Source organism: Rhipicephalus microplus, chromosome 1 (assembly GCF_043290135.1).
Source record: "Rhipicephalus microplus isolate Deutch F79 chromosome 1, USDA_Rmic, whole genome shotgun sequence".
In the NCBI taxonomy this organism is placed as follows: domain Eukaryota; kingdom Metazoa; phylum Arthropoda; class Arachnida; order Ixodida; family Ixodidae; genus Rhipicephalus; species Rhipicephalus microplus.
The window spans coordinates 7,238,567-7,259,737 of NC_134700.1; the positions used below are offsets into that span (position 1 = coordinate 7,238,567).

Here is a 21,171-nt window from a genome sequence, read left to right on the forward strand (position 1 = left end):
GCTTGACTGAGCGGTTTAATCGTCCTCTGGGGGACATGCTCGCTACGCACGTCGCTTCTGATCAAACAAACTGGGACCTCGTTCTCCCATTTGTGACATACGCGTATAACACCGCTACGCAAGTCACTACAGGGTTTTCCCCATTTTTTCTCCTGTACGGTCGCGAACCATCACACACCATCGACACTTTACTCCCATACTCGCCAGATCCCTCCGAATACAAGCCTGTCTCGGAAGCCGCTCGTTACGCAGAAGAGTGCCGCAAGCTAGCCAAGCGGCTTACTACATCCGACCAACAGCGCCAGAAGGAGATCCGTGACGACGACCATCGTTCTGCACCGACGTTCGTTCCTGGAGCACTTGTATGGCTTCATGTACCGCCCTGCGCCCCTGGTGTATCACCCAAGCTACTCTCCAATTATCATGGTCCCTACCGCGTGGTCGAGCGTACTTCACCCGTGAACTACGCCATCGAACCCCTCACGCCACCGAGCGACCGTCGTCGGCGTGGACGCGATATTGTTCACGTAAACCGTCTGAAGCCGTACTTTGACCCGCTTGTCCCCACGTGTTAGATCGCCAGGATGGCTTCAACTTTTTGGCCGGGGGTAATTGTAGTGAATAAGAAAGACGTTGATACCATCAGGTCAGCTATCATCAGCACAAGAAGAAGGCACGAGATCGGCGATCAAGCACCGTCATCTGGGTTCGCCTGCGTTCCTTTAGAGCTACCACCCGCTTGCTCAGTCCTTCAATAAACCCCCCTTTACAATAATAATAATAATAATAATAATAATAATAATAATAATAATAATAATAATAATAATAATAATAATGTTAATGTTAATGTTAATGTGAAGAAAGAAAGGTTGACTAAAAGAGAGCTTGCGACTGGCAAGATTCGAAACTGCGACCTTCAAACAACGCGCCCCATGCTGAATGCACATTTACACACTATAAAGTGGACGGGGAGATAACGGGCACTGTAGCTCAGTGGTAGAGCATCGGACGCACTATTGACCGCTCAAAAGTTCAGATCCTGCCTGTGAAAAGTTACCTTTTTGTCCACTTTTCTTTTTATTTACATTGCACTTACTTCTAATAATTCCCTTTACTTTCCTTGGCATTATTGTTGTTAGTTTTCAGTGATATTGCATCTAACAAAGAAAACAAGCCATTTCCTTCATTTTGGTGCAAAGTGTGTCACTGAGAAGAACATGCAGAATGCGTTTCGATGAGGCAAGTCCCACTGCAGTCTGAGATGCTCACTTATGTCAGTGCAAAACTTGATTGCAGATCTAATGCCCTGAGCCTCCTCACCAAAGACAGCTGTGTGGTGAAGCTGTACGATGTGCAGCACCCACAGTCTGTGGCCGATGATGTGGAACCCACCATGGTGGAGCGAACTGTGCAGCGTGAGTCTCGCAAATGGCATTCTCCTTTCAAGCTGTTTAAGCTGTGTCTACTGTCAGTTCTGCAATGGAAGTTAATGCACTGAAATGTTGCATTATTATAATGTCGTGCATTAGGGGCTGTGCAGACAAGTATGGTTTTACAGTACAAGGTAAGAACACGAATGTGTGTCGTGGTGTAGATCCTATACTTTTGGCCCACATTCACACTGGGCGATCAAAGGGCTAACACTCTTTGTCTCTGTCTTATTTGTTGTTGGTGTTGGTGTTGTTGTTTTCCTCTGCACATTGCTCATACCCAATGGAGGGGATGGGCCGATTATAAGGTGAATTTTTCTGTTACTTTCTGCATCGCTTCATTCCTCTGGCTGGCCACGGCTTGCCAACTCAGAAGACCAGGTGGCATTATTTCCCCTCCAAATGGAGCATTGACTTAATCCTCGCAAACATAGGTACACTCAAGGGGTTCTTAATCAATAAAAAAAAAGAAATAAGGTTTTTATTGGTCGTATATAGTATTGAAGTGCGGCTTTCATGAGACTGCCTTATGATCAGTGAAATGAAGAGCCAAGGGTTCTTGGATAGGATGCAAGCTGGACTTCGCAAGGACGATGTCTATACACGTCCCCCTACCCCGCCGCGGTGGTCTAGTGGCTAAGGTACTCGGCTGCTGACCCGCAGGGCGCGGGTTCGAATCCCGGCTGCGGCGGCTGCATTTCCGATGGAGGCGGAAATGTTGTAGGCCCGTGTGCTCAGATTTGAGTGCACGTTAAAGAACCCCAGGTGGTCTAAATTTCCGGAGCCCTCCACTACGGCGTCTCTCATAATCATATAGTGGTTTTGGGACGTTAAACCCCACATATCAATCAAATCAATATACACGTCCCCCTGGTTGTTGTTGGTTGTTTATGGTCATATGAAATGCACTACAGACCATATTGTGATGGCATATGCTGCACAAGTCAGTCGGGATTTGTGATGCCTACTATAGAGTCACCGGCGAGTATGAAGGGGTCCATCTTGTATTTTGTATCATAGTCTTGGATTGCTATATCGATGTATTTTACTAGACTGCTTCGGGAGAGATTCGGTGCCAGGTACATTGTCATTAAAACAATTCTATTTGATAGTTTTATCACAGTGCATTTGCCGTTTTACTTTGATTGGTCATTGGTAGCTTGAGATCCACTATGGTCTCACTCATTTGCATGTTTGAGTGGGCAAAGTACCTACTGCGTTGGAAAAGGTTCAGGCCACCGGAATTACGGCTGGGGACAGTACAGAACCAGCTCTTCGCGATATGTCTGAAAAGCTGAAGTCAACTGAACATGAGATTAAGCGCCTAAGTACAAAAGTGGTATCACTTGAAGAGGCACAGTCTTCGGCAGGTATGAGTTCTAAGGCCACACCTGCAGACACACTGCGACGATTAACGGATCATCTTAAGTCAATATCTTCACGATGTGATGAAGCAGAAAATAGGATGCGTCGATCCAACCTACTCTTTTTCGGTTTGGAAGACAATGCTAATAAGGATTGGGCAGCTTCTGAACAGAAAATTTTTAAGTTTTGTTCTGAAAAATTGCAGCTTACACTCACTGGTACTCAGTTTGAAAGGGTTCATAGATTGGGTAAAGATGATAAAGAAAAATCTCGACCAATCATTGCCAAACTTACCTTTTTTAAAGATAAGGACCAAATCTTGTCGCGTGCCTGAAATCTGAAGGGCACTACGTTTTCACTACGCGAAGATTTTTCATTGGCAACGCGACAGACCCGCAGAAAGCTAATAGAATATGCCAGAACTCAAAATAAGCCATTTAGGCTTGTAGTAGACAAGCTGCGCATCGAAAACGTTACTTACGTCTATGACGCTGTCACTAAGTCAGTTATATGCTCATGCAGATAGTTAGAAGGAAACGTAAAAACATTTAGGAAGCCGGAGCTGCATAAGCCTTGCACTCCTCTATCACTAACAGTATCATTCACTAACATTAGAAGCATCTTATCCAAACGTGAAATAGTCTCATCTTATATCGATGATAGCCTTTCTGATATTCTTGTCTTCATTGAGACATGGCTTAACGCTGACATCAATGACAATGAGATTTTTACGCATGCTAACAGATACAACGTTTATCGAAGCGATCGTCCATACAGACGGGGTGGTGGTGTTCTTATAGCTGTTAAAAAAACCATCACGTCTTATGTCGTTGCTTCCCATTATAAGATTGAAATTATATGGGTAGTTTGCACAATTCATTTCACAAGGATATTGCTCGGCAGCTGTTATCGTCTTCCCAATTGTCATCATTCTTTCTTAGAAGAGTTGCGCAGCAGCATTAATTCTGCCATGGAAATCTGTGAGGCTCGCATCGTTTATCTATTTGGTGACATTAATCTATCATTTATTGACTGGGAGCAGCTGTCCTCTTCTTGTAAGTACTCAACTGACTTCATTAACTTAATTTTAGACTTTGATTTGGCTCAGGTTGTCGCTCACTCAACTCGCGGTTCAAATACACTTGACCTCGTTCTTACAACTGCACCTGCAACTATAGACCACATAAACAATTTGAATGGCTTTAGTGACCACAAACTGCTGCAAGTTGATCTTTCTATCTTGCCGCCTTTTGCAGGAACCGAGTCAAAGAAAATTAGAGATTATAATAAAGCCGATTATGAAGCCATTAACAGGAAACTTGAGTCTTTCCTTGACAATGTGCTACTGCCTTCTTTTTACAGTAGCTCAGTTGAGGAAAACTGGGTTCTTTTCGAGAATGAGATTTCAGTCTTAATAAAAAAACACGTGCCATTGATAACGATTACAAATGATAAAACTAATCCATGGTTCACCAAGTCTTTGCGCAGACTTAGAAACAAAAAGAAGCGGCTTTATCGGTCTGCAAACAATTCGCGTTAACAAACATGAATTCCCATGGCTGCTAAAGAAGGAGACGTCGAGAAAGGTAGTCGGGGTGCGTCCGTACACGAGGTAAAACGGTGAGTAGCAAGTTGTTCGTTGAACGGGAGTGTTGTAAGCGAATGTAAGGAATGGTAAAAGAGTATCCCAGTTTTTGTGGTTGGGTTGGACGTAAACGGCTATCATGTCAGCAAGGGTTCGGTGAAATCTTTCTGTGAGACCATTTGTCTAAGGGTGGTAGCTTGAAGCTGTCTTGTGAGTAGTTCCAGAAGGGCGCAGTACTTCATTTACCATTTGTGACAGGAACACTTTGCCGCGGTCACTAAGCAGTACACGAGGAGCCCCATGACGCAGTATTATTGCATGAAGAATTAAAGTCTGCAACTTCCACAGCTTAACCTGTAATAACAGAGGAAGTCTCAGCGTAGCATGTCAGGTGGTCCACGGCGGTCACTATCGTTTGCCAGCAGATGTGATGGGGAGAGGCCCGTAAAGGTCAACACCTACAACCTCGAACGGCATTGAAGGGCACGGAAGTGGCTGTAGAAGTCCAGCAGGTGCAGACGTGCGGAGTTTACGACGCTGGCATGGGTAGCAGGAGCCGACGTACCGCGCTACACTAGAAGAAAGGCCAGGCCAGTAATAACGACATCGAATGCGGTCAAGAGTTTTTTTAAAACCAAGATGACCAGCAGTCAAGTCGTCGTGGAAGGCTTCGAGCACCTGAAGTCGAAGAGAGCGTGGGAGTACAGGAACCCAGCGCTGACCGTAAGGGTGATAGACGTGGCGGTAGAAAACCCCATTGTCCAGCTTAAAGTGCAGGAGTTGACGACGGAGTCGCGCGTTGGGTGGATGAGAAACTCCCGAAAGGTGGTCCATCATGCGTCTGCAGTATGAATCGGACGGCTGGTGGGAGATAAATGTTGGCTTGTCGTCCGAAGAGGGTTGCCTTATTGATGAGAGCGTATGAACTTTGGTAGATGTGGCGGTTGAGTTCTCACCAACGCTGATATGGGTAGTTGAAAGCGGGCAACGAGATAAAGTGTCGGCGTCTTGATGTTTTCTGCCTGACTTGTAAGTTATGTCAAAGTCGTACTCCTGCAAGCGTAGTATCCACCGACCCAAGCGTCCGGACATGTTCTTCACTGTAGAAAGCCAGCATAGGGCATGGTGTTCCGTAACGATTGTGAAGTAACGGCCGTGAAGATAGGGACGGAACTTCTGGACCGACCAAACCACAGCCAAACACTCTTGCTCAGTTATAGTGTAGTTCTTTTCGGCAGGGGTGAGTACGCGACTGGCATATGCAACAACTTTCTCTAGGGAAGACTTGTCCCGTCGTAGAAGAACGGCTCCTATACCAAGGCTGCTAGCGTCGGTATGGAGGATAGTCGGTGCGGCTTCGTCAAAGTGGCAGAGCAGAGGTTCAGACGTGAGTGCCCGCTTCAACAGGTCGAATGCCGTTTGATATTCTTGAGACCACAGAAAGGGGACGTTGGAAGCAAGTAGTTGGTGTAATGGAGCAGCTATAGAAGCGAAGTTCTGGATAAACCAGCGAAAATAGGAGGCGAGGCCAAGGAAACTGCGAAGTTCCTTTGGTTTTTCGGGACGCGGAAAGTGAAGGACTGCCGAAATCTTGTCAGGGTCGGGCCGGATGCTATCTTTGCTAACGACGTGTCCTAAGACCTTGATAGATTTGCTAGCGAAAGAGCATTTCTTAGTGTTTATTTGAAGCCCAGCGCCGGCAAGGCACGTCAAAACTTGATCCAATCGTTCTAGGTGCTCAGGAAACGTTGACGAAAAGATAATAATGTCGTCTAGGTAGCAAAGGCAACTTTTCCATTTCAGGCTGCGCAGCACGGTATCTATCAAGCGCTCAAAAGTCGTGGGTGCGTTGCAGAGCCCGAAAGGCATCACGTTGAATTCATATAGCCCGTCAGGGGTTGCGAATGCCGTTTTATCCTTATTGTCTTCATGCATGGGGATCTGCCAGCACCCAGAACGCAAGTCGATGCTTGAAAAGAATTTCGCGCCTTGTAGGGAATCAAGGGTGTCGTCAATGCGTGGCATAGGATACATGTCCTTGCGTGTGATCTTATTAAGCGCCCGGTAGTCCATGCAAAACCGCACAGAGCCATTCTTTTTATGGACCATAACAATAGGAGACGACCAAGGGCTAGATGAGGGACGAATGACTTCCCGTTTAAGCATGTCCGCAACGTTTTATTCTATAATTTTTCTTTCAGTTAGAGACACGCGGTAGGGTCGACGGTGTACGATAGATGTCCCAACAGTTTGAATTCGATGTGCTGTAGTATTAGTGCGGCCCAGCTTAGACGAGCAAATATCGAAAGAATTTGCATGTTTCTGTAACAATGCGAGCAGCTGCTGCCTCTGTGAATATGTTAATTCGCTGCTGATGACGGTGGTAAAGGTGGAGGAAGAAACATGCTCACCGAGGCAAGGTTCTTTAGACGCGATGGCCTGAAGTGGCGTGACAAATACAGGCTCGAAGTCGGCAATACGGGCCACAGTAGTGCCCTGTGGCAGTAAGATCTTCTCCGGTGTAGAGTTGACAGCGGTGACAAGTGCCGAGCCATTGCAAAAATGAACAACACCAGACGGAAGAACTATACCTTTGCGAACGCAAAGTGGTGACGGTGAGACCAATACATCCCCGTGATAGATGTCGTTAGACGTAATGCTGACAATTTGCTTTTGTAGTGGCGGCAGTTCGATGTCTTTCGCAGCGACCAGACGAAGTGGCTTCTGATTGTCGTCGTCAAGCATGTAGTTGGTGTCAGCGAGGTGAACGACGTGTTGTCCACAACAAATCGCCGCGGAAGCAGATGATAGAAAATCCCACCCTAAAATTAGTTGGTGAGAGCAGCAGGACAGGACAGCAAACTGGACATGATGGCGGATGGGGTCGATGAAAACACGCACAGTACAAAACGCGGAAGGGCGAATGACGTTCCCCTGGGCAGCAACTAACGTGGGGTCATCGTAAGGCGTCATTACTTTCCTTAAATGTTCACACAAAATCGGCACGTATCACAGACAATGTCGCACCTGTGTCCACCAAAGCATCCACTTCCACAGAAACTATGTTACACTAGCCTGATGGAGGAATTTCAGTTCTAATTCCAAATGCAGTTTTTCCTCCACAAACTGCATCACTTAGTTTTCCGAATGAATATTAGAGGTGAATGAGGTGGGCCGAAGTGGAGAAGTGGAACGGCGGAAGGCCGAAGGCGAGCGGCGTCTCGTGTTTTGGCTGTTTCGTGGTGCAGTCGATGCAGGAGGAGATGGAGACCGGTGTGGGGAAGATGAATAACGCCGACCTTGATAAGACGCCCCAGTGTACAAATCCCGTTCACGCACGTCGTTCCGGCGCTCATCTTGCTGGCGCTTTCGGCAGAAACGAAATATGTGGCCGCGATAGCCCCAGTAGTAGCATACAGGGCGAGATGAGCGCCACAGTGAAGAATAGAAGGCATTCGGGGCACCTGGAGATAGCGCGGTCAGGTGGGCCGAAGGATCAGGGGGCACGGAATGGTAGTTCACCGGGGGAGCGGCAGCAACTGACGCGTAGGATGGACACGGCAATGTCGCGTGGGGGTCGCTGGGAGGCACGGCAGCAACTTGAGGGTACGTGGATATAGGGTGAGAAGCAGGTGGCTGTACGGGCGCAGAGCCAGTCAGGGATGTAAGTTCCTCCCTGATGATGTCACGTAAGGGCATTCCCGAAGGCTGTGTAGGTCGCGGTGTAGGAGGTGTGAAGCCCATGGACCGCAATTCTTCGCGTGTAATGTCCCGGATGAGGTCACGCAGATGGCCATCTGACGTGGAGTGGTGGTCGCCAATGTCCGGTTGAAGGCGAACGGAGTCCAGTGCATCAAGGCGCTGGCATGTCGTCACGACATCAGTGATGGTAGCTGGGTTTTGCACAGCGAGGGCATTAAAGGCAACAGGCCCAATGCCTTTCAATATATGGCGCACTTTGTCCGATTCCAGCATAGATTGATCGACACGCCGGCAGAGTGCGAGGACATCCTCGATGTATGAAGTGTACGATTCACCGGGATGTTGTCGGCGAGTATCGAGTGTCCTCTTCGCGACGGCGGACCGAATGTCTGGTGCCCCAAAGACGTGTCGCAGCTGCTGCTGGAAGATAGCCCAGTAGGGTAAGTCAACGACGTGGTTGAAATACCATGTCTTCGCGACTCCGATCAGATAAAAAGGCACGTAACGCGGTTTGGCGGCCTCGTCCCACCTATTAGCGGCACTTACGCGGTCGTAGTCATCAAGCCAGTCTTCTACGTCTTCTCCCCGAAGACCAGCGAAGAGCGGGGGTTCCCACTGATGTCCGTGTATGTAAGTAGGAGGGGCAGCTTGCGGCGGTGCGTGGTTGATGACATCAGTGCCGGCAGGCTCGGTCTGGGACATGTTGCCTGACTGTGGGCGCAAGCGATGGCTTGAACGAAGCTCTAGGGGGTATAGCGGGCTGCGGGAGGTCAGAGGACCGAAAATCCACCTCCACCACGTATGAAGTCTTGGTAGCCTTGGCTGCGTCAGCGTTTATTTGAGGAAAGACCTAGCAAAACGAACGGGCAGAGCCAGTACACAGACGATGACGATGATGATGATCCAGAGTGGCAATGAGGACAAGAGACAAGCTGATGATGGTGATTGTGATCATGCAGGGATGATGACGATGTAAGTAACAAATGCCCACAGTATATATGTATATATATTTTTCTAACATATTATCTGTACCATCCCCCTTACACAATGCTTCTCGAGGGCTCTGTAAGGTGCTGTAAAGAAATAAATCAATAAATACATAAATAAATAAATAATGCCTTACAGATGTGTAGCATGTACCTTGCTTATCAGCAGATTGATGAATGTATTCATCATCGTTATGACGTATAGTGGGTCTTATGACGTATAGTGACGTAACATGGGGCCAATTATCGCCATATGCAACATACGCTTACAATACTACACAGCAAGAGACGACCCGTATGAGGCCTTTTAACCTTGTTTTTGACCGAATAGTCACCGCAACTTTAGATGCAATGCTGCCTGTAGAGGAAATGTCCGAGCACGACCATGATATCGGTGACTTTATACAAAGGGCAGAAGAAGCAAGACAGCTTGCACGACATGGTATTAACCAGCAACTATAAGTCGACATGTATAGATACAATCTGCGACAAAGAGGCGTCCAGTATGCACCAGGCAACACAGTTTGGGTGTGGGCTCCCGTATGAGTACGTGGCCAATCAGGAAAGCTGCTCCGCCGCTATTTGGGTCCCTACGAAATTCTTCGACAGATTGGTTCCCTGAACTATAAAGTTGTTCCGGACAGACAAGAAGCCTCATCACGGTGCCGTTGGCGCACAGAAATTGTGTATGTCATAAGAATGAAACATTATTATGACTGTAGTGGTAGCTGCTCAGCACCACCGCATTCTTTTCTATCCCGTCTGCAGCCGGCCGTTGACAGCGCGCCTACTCGCGGCGCCAGCGCCTCCTCCTCCGTGTTCGGGGAACAACGTGTTGTCGGGGCCGGCTCCGGGGATTAGCACCGGTGGCATGCTACGTCTGCTCGCTCAGGGGCCCCCTTTTCCTCTTTCTTGTAGAAGAACGCGGGGGTGTCTCCTTCTCTTCCTCGTCGAGGGGAACTCTCGTCACTTGCACGGAGTGGAAATAAACAGTCTTGCCCGGCAACTCCAAACCAGCTTCACGTCTCCTTTCTCGCTGCCTCTGGCAGCCGACATTCCCGGCCGCTACAAAATTGGTGACCCGAACGCTTTAACGAACACGCCGCGATGAGCTCCGACGACAACGCTGCTGCCTCCACGGCTGCGGTCATCGCCACAGAACTGAAGCTACCAAATTTTTGGCCGAAAAATCCAAGAGTTTGGTTCAGCCAAGTGGAGGCCTGTTTTCAGCTCCGGCACATCACCTCGCAGTCGACAAAATACCTTCACGTCGTCGCAGCCCTGCCCCCTGAAATCGCCGACGCTATCGACGACATTTTGGTTTCACCTCTTGCGCAAGAAGAATATGACACCCTCAAAAAGACGGTGCTGGACCGCCTCGAGGCGCCTGAAGAAAGCAGACTGCAGCAGCTCTTGGGTCGCGAAGAGCTGGGCGACCAACGACCTTCCCAACTGCTGCACCGTATGCGGCAACTACTCGGTGTGCACGCGCGTCAGGACGGCCAGCTCCCACTTCTTTGTGAACTTTTCCTGCAACGGCTCCCCCAGTCGGTGCGCGTGGTTCTCGCGGGTTCAAATGAGACGTCCCTTGATCGACTAGCGCAACTTGCCGATCGCATCACGCAATACTCAACTCTAACCTTTGCGCCCATAGCTGCTGCAAGAACACATGAGCAACCAGATCGACTGTCGCGTCTTGAGGAGAAACTGCAACACCTTACCGAGACCATGCAAAAACTTGTGCTATCTGGCGCTCCCCAACAGGCTGAGCAACGACGCAACCGATCCCCTTCAAGACACCCAAGCTCTTCCCAGAGAAGCCATGCACGAGATACACAGGACGGAGTTTGCTGGTACCACCGTCGTTTCGGCACGGGTGCTAGCCGCTGCACTCAACCTTGCTCGTTTCCGGGAAACGCTCCGGCCAGTCGTTAACGGCGGCTTACGACATCGGCCCTCCACCCAGCCGCCTGTTTTTCGTAGTCGACCGCGTAAGCAACTCGCGCCTGCTAGTCGACACGGGAGCCGAAATCTCTATTGTCCCGGCAAGCCCCCAGGATCGCAGACGTAGCAAGAACACATCGTCGCTGCAGGCAGTGAACAACACTGCCATCGCTACGTACGGCTTCCACTCGCTGACAATAGACGTCGGACTCAGGCGCCTGTTTCGCTGGGTCTTCGTGGTGGCGGATGTTAATTTCGCCATACTCGGAGCAGATTTTCTCAGCCACTTCAACCTGGATGTGAGCGTACGTGACCGTTGCCTCAAGGATAACAACACATCCCTCAAAGTACGTGGTTTGGAGTCAAACATCTGCTCATCTGGCATCTGCGCCTTCCAGCCAGTATCAGCCTACCACCACGTCCTGGCCGAATTCCCCTCGCTCACCAAGCCCCGCAACACGGAACAGCCGGTGAAACATAACGTGACTCACCACATCGTCACCACCGGGCCGCCAGTCACCGCCCGGCCACGACGGCTGTCCAGCAAAAGGCTTCAAGCTGCACGCAGGGAGTTCGAGCATATGCTGCAGCTGGGAATTGTTCGCCCTTCGTCTAGCAACCATTCACCGCCGCTACACATGGTGCCTAAGGACGACGATTGGCGCCCGTGTGGTGATTACAGAGCCTTGAACGCATCGACAACGCCGGACCAGTATTCTCTGCCACACATTCACGATTTCAGCACGCGGCTGGCAGGTACGAAAATATACAGCAAGATCGACCTTGTAGCGGCATACCACCAAATCCCCGTCGAACCGCAGGACATACCAAAAACAGCCATAACAACTCCGTTCGGCCTGTTTGAGTTTGTCCGCATGCCCTACGGCTTGAAAAATGCCGCACAGACCTTTCAAAGGTTCATGGATGAGGTCACCCGGGGTCTTCCTTTCATCTTTGTCTACCTGGATGACATTTTGGTGGCCAGCAGAACGCCTGCGGAGCACGAAGAGCACCTTTGCCAGCTTTTTCAGCGTCTGGATGAGCACGGTCTGGTGTTGAAACCTCAAAAGTGCGTGTTTGGAGTAGAGGCGCTCAACTTCCTCGGCCACCACATCACTGCTGAAGGCATTATGCCATTGGAATCGAGGGTGGAATCCGTCAGGAAGTTTCCAGTTCCAACATCTTTTCGCAAGCTGAGGGAGTTCCTCGGGCTCTTAAACTTCTACCGGCAGTTCATTCCGTCTTGTGCTCGAGTGCTCCAGCCATTGACCGACCTGCTGCGCCGAGACGACCAAAAGGCACCAGAATTTTGTTGGTCTGACGAACACCAGAATGCTTTTCAGAAAGCTAAGGACGAGCTAGCCGTGGCTACCCTCCTCATTCATCCACGGCCTGAAGCTCCTACACGCCTCATGGTGGACGCTTCCTCCACATCGGTCGGAGCAGTGCTGCAGCAACAGGGGGGCGCCCAGTGGAAGCCACTGGGCTTCTTTTCGAAACGTCTGAAGCCTGCAGAAGCACGGTACAGCACTTTTGGAAGGGAGATGCTCGCAATCTATTGTTCCATTAAGCATTTCCGCTACTTCCTCAAAGGCCGTGAGTTCTACATCTTGACAGACCACAAGCCCCTCACCTACATATTCAGCAACAACAGTTCCTCCTACTCAGAACGAGAGATCCGTCAGCTGTCATTCATCTCCGAGTTTTCTACAGACATCCGCCACGTTCCCGGGGTCGAAAACGAAGCAGCTGACGCCTTGTCTCGCGTCAACGCTTCCGGCACAGAAGTTCTGGACTTCGAAGCTATGGCCGCAGCTCAGCGGGATGACCCCGAGTTGACAAGACTGAAGGGAGGGGGATCTTCACTCGTGCTCTCGGAGGTTGCACTTCCCTACGTCCAGAGCACGATAACCTGCGATACCTCCCAGGCAGCACCACGACCTTTCGTCCCACTGAACTTTCGCCGAGTGGTATTCAACACTTTCCACTCCATCAGCCACCCAGGTGTCCGCGCCACCCAGCGGCTGATAACGCAACGCTTCGTTTGGCCCGGAGTCAACGCGGACGTGCGACGATGGGCTCGGACATGTGAAACGTGTCAGCAAGTGAAAGTGACTCGCCACAATCGGGCTGCACTACAGGAATTTCGGACTCCTGAGTCACGGTTTGACCACGTTCACCTCGACCTCGTGGGACCACTACCGCCCTGCCAAGGATTTAGGTACCTGCTCACATGCATCGACAGGTACAGCCAGTGGCCCGAAGCTATACCAATTGCGGACATACCAGCTGAGACCGTCGCGCAGGCCTTCATTCAAACATGGGTGTCCCGCTTTGGCTGCCCCGCCCGCATAACAACTGACCGGGGACGGCAATTCAAGAGCAACCTCTTTTCCACACTTTCAACGCTTCTCGGCACGAAGCTGCAGCATACAACCGCCTACCACCCCGCCAGCAACGGAATGGTTGAGCGCTTCCACCGGCAACTCAAAGCCGCACTGGCAGCGAAACTCGACCGCCAGCACTGGGTGGAGAAGCTCCCGCTCGTTCTTCTTGGCCTACGCTCAACGGTGAAGGAAGACCTCGGCTTCAGCGCAGCGGAAATGGTCTACGGCTCAACAGTGCGCCCCCCGGGAGAATTCTTCTCCGACCAGACACCTTCCGCCCCAACAGCCTCCGATCACATCGAGAAGCTGCGCGCATGGCTCGCGCAACTCAGGCCAACAGCACCTCGCATCGCCCGCAACAGGAAAGTTTTCACTTTTCCTGACATGGACTCTGCTACCCATGTGTTCGTGCGACACGACGCAACGAAGCCGCCCCTTACTCCGCCGTACGATGGCCCATTCAAAGTTTTGGGACGTACTAACAAAACCATCGCAATCGACGTGCGGGGGAAACGAGAAGTCGTCGCCGTTGACCGCGCCAAGCCTGCTCATATTGAGGTTTCCATTCAAGCAGCCTCTCACGTACGATTTCAATGCTAACCATTGGACTGTGACCTTTCACTATTCAGCCCGTAACTGCTGTCCTTCTTTAAAAGCTCCGCAATCTAGGGGGGGAGCCTTTGTAGCGGAAGCAGCTCAGCCCCACCGCATTCTTTTTTATCCCGTCTGCAGCCGGCCGTCGACAGCGCGCCTACTCGCGGCGCCAGCGCCTCCTCCTCCGTGTTCGGGGAACAACGTGTTGTCGGGGCCGGCTCCGGGGATTAGCACCGGCGGCATGCTACGTCTGCTCGCTCGGGGGCCCCCTTTTCCTCTTTCTTGTAGAAGAACGCGGGGGTGCCTCCTTCTCTCCCTCGTCGAGGGGAACTCTCGTCACTCGCACGGAGTGGAAATAAACAGTCTTGCCCTGCAACTCCAAACCAGCTTCACGTCTCCTTTCTCGCTGCCTCCGGCAGCCGACATTCCCGGCCGCTACATGACAAACAATCAACCAACGAGAGGACACCTCCCCTTCACGAAGACAGCTTTCACCAAGAAGCTGTTTGAATAAGTCTGGAAACCATCTCCTATGAAGCATCGGGACAATGCAGTTTTGGAAGGGGGGCAATGGCACGAGCCACATTCAAACTACGTGTGCTCTCCGATTCTTACGCCCTCCCGATGGTGGACAGATCTAAATCTAGAAAATAGCACGTTAGCACGAGCCATACAACAGCAACCTCATGAGAGACTCTAGAGAAAGAAGACGAGGTGGATGCTCTTGAATGGACCGTTGTCTGGAGTGGACACATAGACTTTGAGTCGTCTGTTTCTTGGGCACAAGTGCGCCCAACCACTTCGTTTCATTAAAGTGTACTCTTTCAATGTGTGATACAATATCGAGCTAAGTTCTTCATTTTTTTCAACATTTCAATACTAATAATAGGTGTTCAACATTTCAGTACTAATAATAGGTGATTAAGTTGTATTAACTATACCTAGCTTATTTCAGAAGGATTGCAAAGAAACCCTGAAAAAAAAAAAAATTCACCTAACATTCGGCCAATCTCCTGCATTGGGTATGAGCCATGAGAAGAGGAGAAGAAAAAAAAGGAGCTTTGTTTGTTTTGGCTTTAGAACGTGAGGCAATACGTTTATGTCTTGGTCTTGCAAAATTTGTAGCCAACAATATACTTGATCATGAAGCATACCTGCCGTCTCTTCAAACCAGGTTTTGCATGTTAACAGTTAAAACGTATCTAATCATATATGCCTCCCCACGCAAAAGCTCTCAATATGTGTTCCTTAATGAGCCTTTCAAATTTTTTCAATGCAAATTGTTTAGGCTACGTAGGTTTCAAATAATATTCACAAAAAAGCTTTTGGAACAATTACAAAAAAAAATTACAAAAAAAGAAAGAAAGTTGGATAAAAAGGTCACTTGCCATGAGCAGGGAGCGAACCTTATACCTTCAAATCCATGATGAAAGACTCAAAAGCCTTCTCAATACGCTTAAAAGAGCGGACTTGCGACCTTCAAAGGTCGCAGGTTGGCTCTAAATGTAGGCTCTAAATGTGGCTCTAAATGATTGGCCTAAATGTAGGTTTGTGTCTGTTTAATCCATAGCAATGTCTTTTAATTTATCTGATTTCAGAGAGAGACACGAAAAAAATTTTAGTATAAATTTTTTACTTATTTTTGCTCTCCTTTTCCAATCACTGCTATCCAGGTAACACTATGCAGTGTAATCCTCAATTCAGAATTTTTGGTTAATGTAGATTTTCTTTCATTTTGGCCAATCTCCCAAAGTGGGTTGAAGCACTGGCTGTACCACCTGAACGGACTGTAGAAGAGGCAGACTGTTAAGTGAATCAAAGTGTACGATTGGGCCAGCTGGTGATACATAATCTAAGTATACTAGGCGGTAGAAAACAAGGATGAGAAAAAGACAAGGACAAGCGCAGACCTTTCCTTTATCTCATCTGTGTTTTCTACCGCGTAGTATACTTAATTGAGTGAAGTTTGTGCGCGGCTCATAGTAGGGTCGAAGAGTGATGCGCCCGTGTGCTTCCATGCAGCCTTTCCGAATGCAGTGGTGCTGAGCTCCTTCTCATGGCATCCCCAAGATGAGAATCGAATGCTGGCTGTCACACCAGCCTGTGCCGTCCGGGATTACACAGTCTTTGATCGCATCACCTTGGTGAGAGCGCTGTTTGACTAGCGTGCACATTCTGAAAAATTGCACTTTCACGTGATTTGTAATAAATTTTTTTTTCGAAGGTGCCTAGTGATAATGAGCACCAGCTCTTGAAAGAAATTTGGTATTTGGTGGTAAATAGGTTTGGTATTTTAAAGTATAATTGTGGGAGAAACTAATTAGTTTTACGTCAGTAGTGTAACAAAGAATCGTACAGATCCCACGTATTAAGAGAATCGATTTCATGGCAAGCGGGCTGTGCCGTATTTTTTCTTTGGAGACTCACGTTTCAAAGTGAATTGATGTCTTTATGTTAATTCAGCAGACGTGCACATATTGTGGGCTTGCAGGCACATTGAGTGCACTTTCATGCAAAGGATAAATTGAGGTCTGAAACAACATTGGGCTTCATGTTAAACCGGGCATGTCCACTTTATTGCAACGAAGCGCATGCTATGGTGTGCATATGATAAGTAGCCGTCATTGACATATTTTAGCAGTGATTCCACTCCTGCACTAAAGTGAACCATAGCAGATATACTGTGCCATCTTGATAATATCAATGGAAATTGTTCCAAATTGCGCCATAGCCAGATTTGAGAGAGTCTATGACCGGCACTAGCCACGTCGGCGCGTCAAAACATGTGCATCTTGTTCTCGGGGCTACCAAAGTCACAATCACATACCTAGAATTATTTCATTAAACCGAAATCACGGGTACGTTCTGAGTAATCCACGATGTTATGTGTGGTGCCGACGCAACTTCTGTTGTGCAAGTCTGCTTGACAGCGAAACATACTTTCTGCAGGGGCTCGTGACATCTAGTCCAATCAGTAGTGTGAAAGTATGGCTGCGATTCATCAGCCGACCTCGTCCGTTCAAGAAATGCTGCTGATAGCTTGTCTGAAGAGTTGCACAGCACATAATTAAAGTGATTTCCACTAATGACTGTAAGCATGCCGCCAGAATTTATGTCATGTCTACTTCTGGACATCCTCGTCTAATTATCCATGTCTCACCTCCCCGGAAGAACACGCAAATAATGGGAACTCGTGGACACTTTTCCTTTAATATACTTTGTTCATGGACCTTGACTCAGAAGAGCTTTTTTCGTAATTTGTTCCACCAGCACATCGGCATTTGCAATCTTTGTTGCGGTAAAAGCCCCTCTAAAAGACCCTGCCCTTTCAAACTCGAGATTGCTAGGGTTCTAATACGAAATTCTCTCTTTCTTTTATTTTTTCGAAATGTAAGTTCAATAATAAAACCATTTCTCGGTGGTTGGAGCAGCTGCATTGTGGTTTTAATATGCACAGCTTTCAGTAGTGAGGCCACCACTAGCGTCTCTGGTGCAGTAAGGCACACTGTGAAGCAGCTGCGCCATGTTACATGCACACCTCTCGATTTTCAGGTTCAATAGCTGACGGTTAAAAAAAAAAAAAAGAACTTCAAGACATCGTATTCGTTGGTTTCAATAATAGTTGGTCTCTTTTTTTTTGGGGGGGGGGGGGGGATGCTGCTTTGCTGGAAGGGTGCAGTTGCTGGCGCTCGCTATCTCGAGGCATAGTGAGACGGCTCGTAAACTTTGTGTCCTGCTTGTAATCCTCTCCTTCGTGTTTAGACTGTGCGAAAACCACTGCAACAACTAAAGTGATTTTGTCCCTTTAGCCGGCATTCTGTTGAGTTATGCTATATCGGGTCCAAAAGATGCAATTTGTTAGTTTAGCTTAAGCTCTTAGGAATGAATATGATACCAAGAAATTCTATTGTTGTACCATATAATAATGCTAGACGTCATCTGCGAGGAGCACTAGCGGCAGGATTGCTATTAGAAAGGTCTGCGCGCTCGCTGCACTCGCAGTGTTGTTATTTACGGCTTGAATGGCTAGAGACTCCTGGAACACCTCTTGCACGTCAATGCACGTACAGATGGAATCAGGCTTCTTTAGAGTTGTCAGCCAGCCACTTCAGCTCTATTTTCTTCAAAAATATGTAAAGTGAGACGCCTTAATGTTACCAAACATGATCATCTGCATGTTAGGCCCTTGTGCTATAATGTAAACATGAACAGAAGCTTGTAGCTAAGGTGAAATAGAAGACGCAGCTAACAAAAGTGTCCACATGAGCATGCTGCGCTGCTCTAGATAAGTGTGATTCTATCTGTACAGCACGAACAACATGTACGAATGAACTTCCAAAATGGCGCAACGATAAGGTGGCCGCTTTGGGATCAAGGCCCAGTGCATACCCCTCTATGGCCGCTCCAATAAGTAAAGTACTTTTTGCTCAGACTGCCTGTGTTGAGGTACAAGGTGGAAGGGTATAGCAGCCGTTTTCATATGCTTGCCGAAAGAGCATGCGCATTATCGATGACACCCTTTATTGAAAATATAATAAATGCTGCCAGTCAGTGAAGACAAAGAAAAAGTAGATCACGTTCGATAGTGGCAATGATGGCTTCTGGCTGAATTCTTCCGTGCCAGTTAATCTTTTAGTGTCCACATATTTTGGTGCCGAAAATTTACGTGCGGACAGGCCTTCCTTTTACACAGGGCTAACAGGGCTTGTACTCTAGCTTCGTGTCATGGGCGGTGAAGACTTGGCGGATCGTGGATGCGACAATCGGCATTGGAACGGCATCAGCCAGCAGCAGTGCTCTCCCAATGGATCGTTTAAAAGGTAGGCGATCTGCACAACGTGCGCAGAACATAAAGATCATTCACGAAGCACGACTTTTTTCTTGACTCCGTGAGCAGCGACATTGCTAAGCTCACAGCCGTAAAGCAGTGACTCTCTGCTAGCAATGACGAGCTCTCGCAGATTAACAAGCAGTATGATGAGTGTATCCCAACCGAAGGTATTGAAGAAGAGTGCACAGCTATCACAGAATATCAAGAGGAAGCAGCATGCTCACCGGAATAGGTAGCAGAATATCCTAAGTGCAACGAGCTCAGGCCAGCCATGCATAAGCTGCCAATGGTGAAAGTACAACAGCAACGGCTTTCAGGCAAGAGGCTCCCTCAAGGTTTATGGTACCCAAGTTGCCGCAGCTGCATATCCTAACATTCAAAGGTGACATTGCACAGTGGACAGGCTTCTGGGAGGAATTTGTATAGCTCATTCACCTGAATAACGACCTGATGCGATTCAGAAAGTTTTACTGCTTGAAGAGCTTCGTATCCGGTGACACAGCAACAGCAATCGCTGGCTTGCCCACAACTGAATCTTGCTACACCAATGCCGTAGATTCGGCAACAGAACGATGATTATTCAGCACCGCTTGACGGCACTGAGAAATCTCGCAGGGGTGACGTCGTCTAATGACATCCATGAGTTACGAAGACTGCATGATGCCACGCAACTGAATGTTCACAACTTTGGAGCCCTTAGCGTGCCAACACTGACGTATCCAGTTATTCTGGTCAACATTTTACTACAGGCTCTTCTGCAGGAAACTAGTCATTGTTTCACATGAGAAAAACGGCGCTACGCTTCGACACGGCCTTCCGACGTATGTGATTCTCAAGCCTCCTCATTGGGTGCAGCAGCTGATGCGGCAGCAATGTCGGACGCTGAGCTGAATGACCTTTTACTCTTAACGCGGGTGGAGCTCGAGCAGCACGCACTGCCACTAAAGAGACCTGCTTTGAAGGATCCTTCAAAGTGAAGAAGTGATGGCACCCAGTGGCATCAGTTTTGCACGCTGCATCTAGACAGACGTTCCAGGGCTTTTTGTGCCATATTGATGTGAAGCTGCAATGTTGACATTCATATCGCAGTCAAAAAAGAGCAGCTGCAAAAATTCAACAGGTGCTTCCGCTGCACGTTGAAAGGCCCCCAAGCAAAGCATTGCCCCCTCAAGCTTACCTGCAGTTGCTGCCACGGAAGACACACTTCAAGCATGTACGACCTCAATTACCGGTGGGTTTTGACCGCAGGAAGTGCCAGAGTGTGTGTTTCTTCGAACACGCTTCCTTCCTGCGAAGACTAAATGTACACCAAAGTCAACGCGGTCTACCTCCTGACATTTTGCGTTGATGTAATCAATAAAGACAAAAGCAAATGCATTCGTGGCATTCTGGGTGGAAATAGTCAGGGGACTTTTGTTCAAGAAGGGTTAATCTGCAAGTTGAACCTGAAAGTCATTCACAAGACATGACTCCCGCTAAACAGCTTTGGGCGCACTTCATCTTCAGCACCGGAAAAGTGCAACATGTTGAAACTACAGCCTCAAAATCGGTACAACAGTGTTGCGATCGATATAAAAGCTCTAGTAGTGCCCATCATTTCATTGTGTAGCTGTGCCGTCAGCGGAGAATGAATTCATTCGATCACCGAGAAAACAAGGCAAGTGGCTGGCAAAGGATTACTCAGAAAAGGACACATTAGACTCTGAGAGGGGCCTGCTAATAGGATCAGATTATTTCTGGCAAGTAATCACAAGCAAAGTCATGCTATGTCCAGGCGTTACAGGTTTAGTGGCAATCGACACCGATTTGGCTGGGCTATACAAGGACCAGTCTGCCAACACGACTTTTAAAGACGATAGTCTTTCTCGGGGTACAACGCAAAAATTTTATTAGTCTGTCTGTCTGTCTGTACATTTGCCTGTTTGCACGCCGTAACGATACCCCAAACGGCCAACCCCATCCGCAGCGCCCATTAATATTGCTCAAGTTTCAGCGTTTATACTTGTGCAATTGTCAATTTAAAAGCAATTATTGCACATATCTGAGGCATCATAACAACACATCGATATTTTGTATGTGTGTGTTTATAATAAAGAAAACACACATAAGTAATTCTAAGGACCGTAGCATTTATCCTGCTGCACTGACAATGCAATGCAGTGCTCAAATAGGCAAGCGTTACCAACGCTTTGCTAAGACGACACGGTGGTGGCACCTGCCCATCGCTTTGCGTTCTACACCTTGTCACCTCCGAGACAGGCCCGCACCTCTTCCTTCGTTTTCGAAGATAACTGCCAGAAGGCGCTCGTGTCTAACGTGCGTCGATGCCTTCGCTGCACGGATCAAG

At 48.5% G+C, this 21,171-nt stretch overlaps 1 protein-coding gene across 9 annotated transcripts in view; it reads left to right on the top strand.

The window, feature by feature from the left end:
• mio (GATOR complex protein mio) overlaps window positions 1-21,171 on the top strand; it is a 768,187-nt gene that overhangs the window by 301,239 nt on the left and 445,777 nt on the right. For all 9 annotated transcript variants that reach the window (XM_075896295.1, XM_075895366.1, XM_075865082.1 and 6 more), the window contains 2 exons: window positions 1,297-1,415; window positions 16,016-16,137. In XM_075896295.1, coding sequence (XP_075752410.1) covers window positions 1,297-1,415; window positions 16,016-16,137 — 241 coding nt within the window. The remainder of the gene's footprint in view (window positions 1-1,296; window positions 1,416-16,015; window positions 16,138-21,171) is intronic.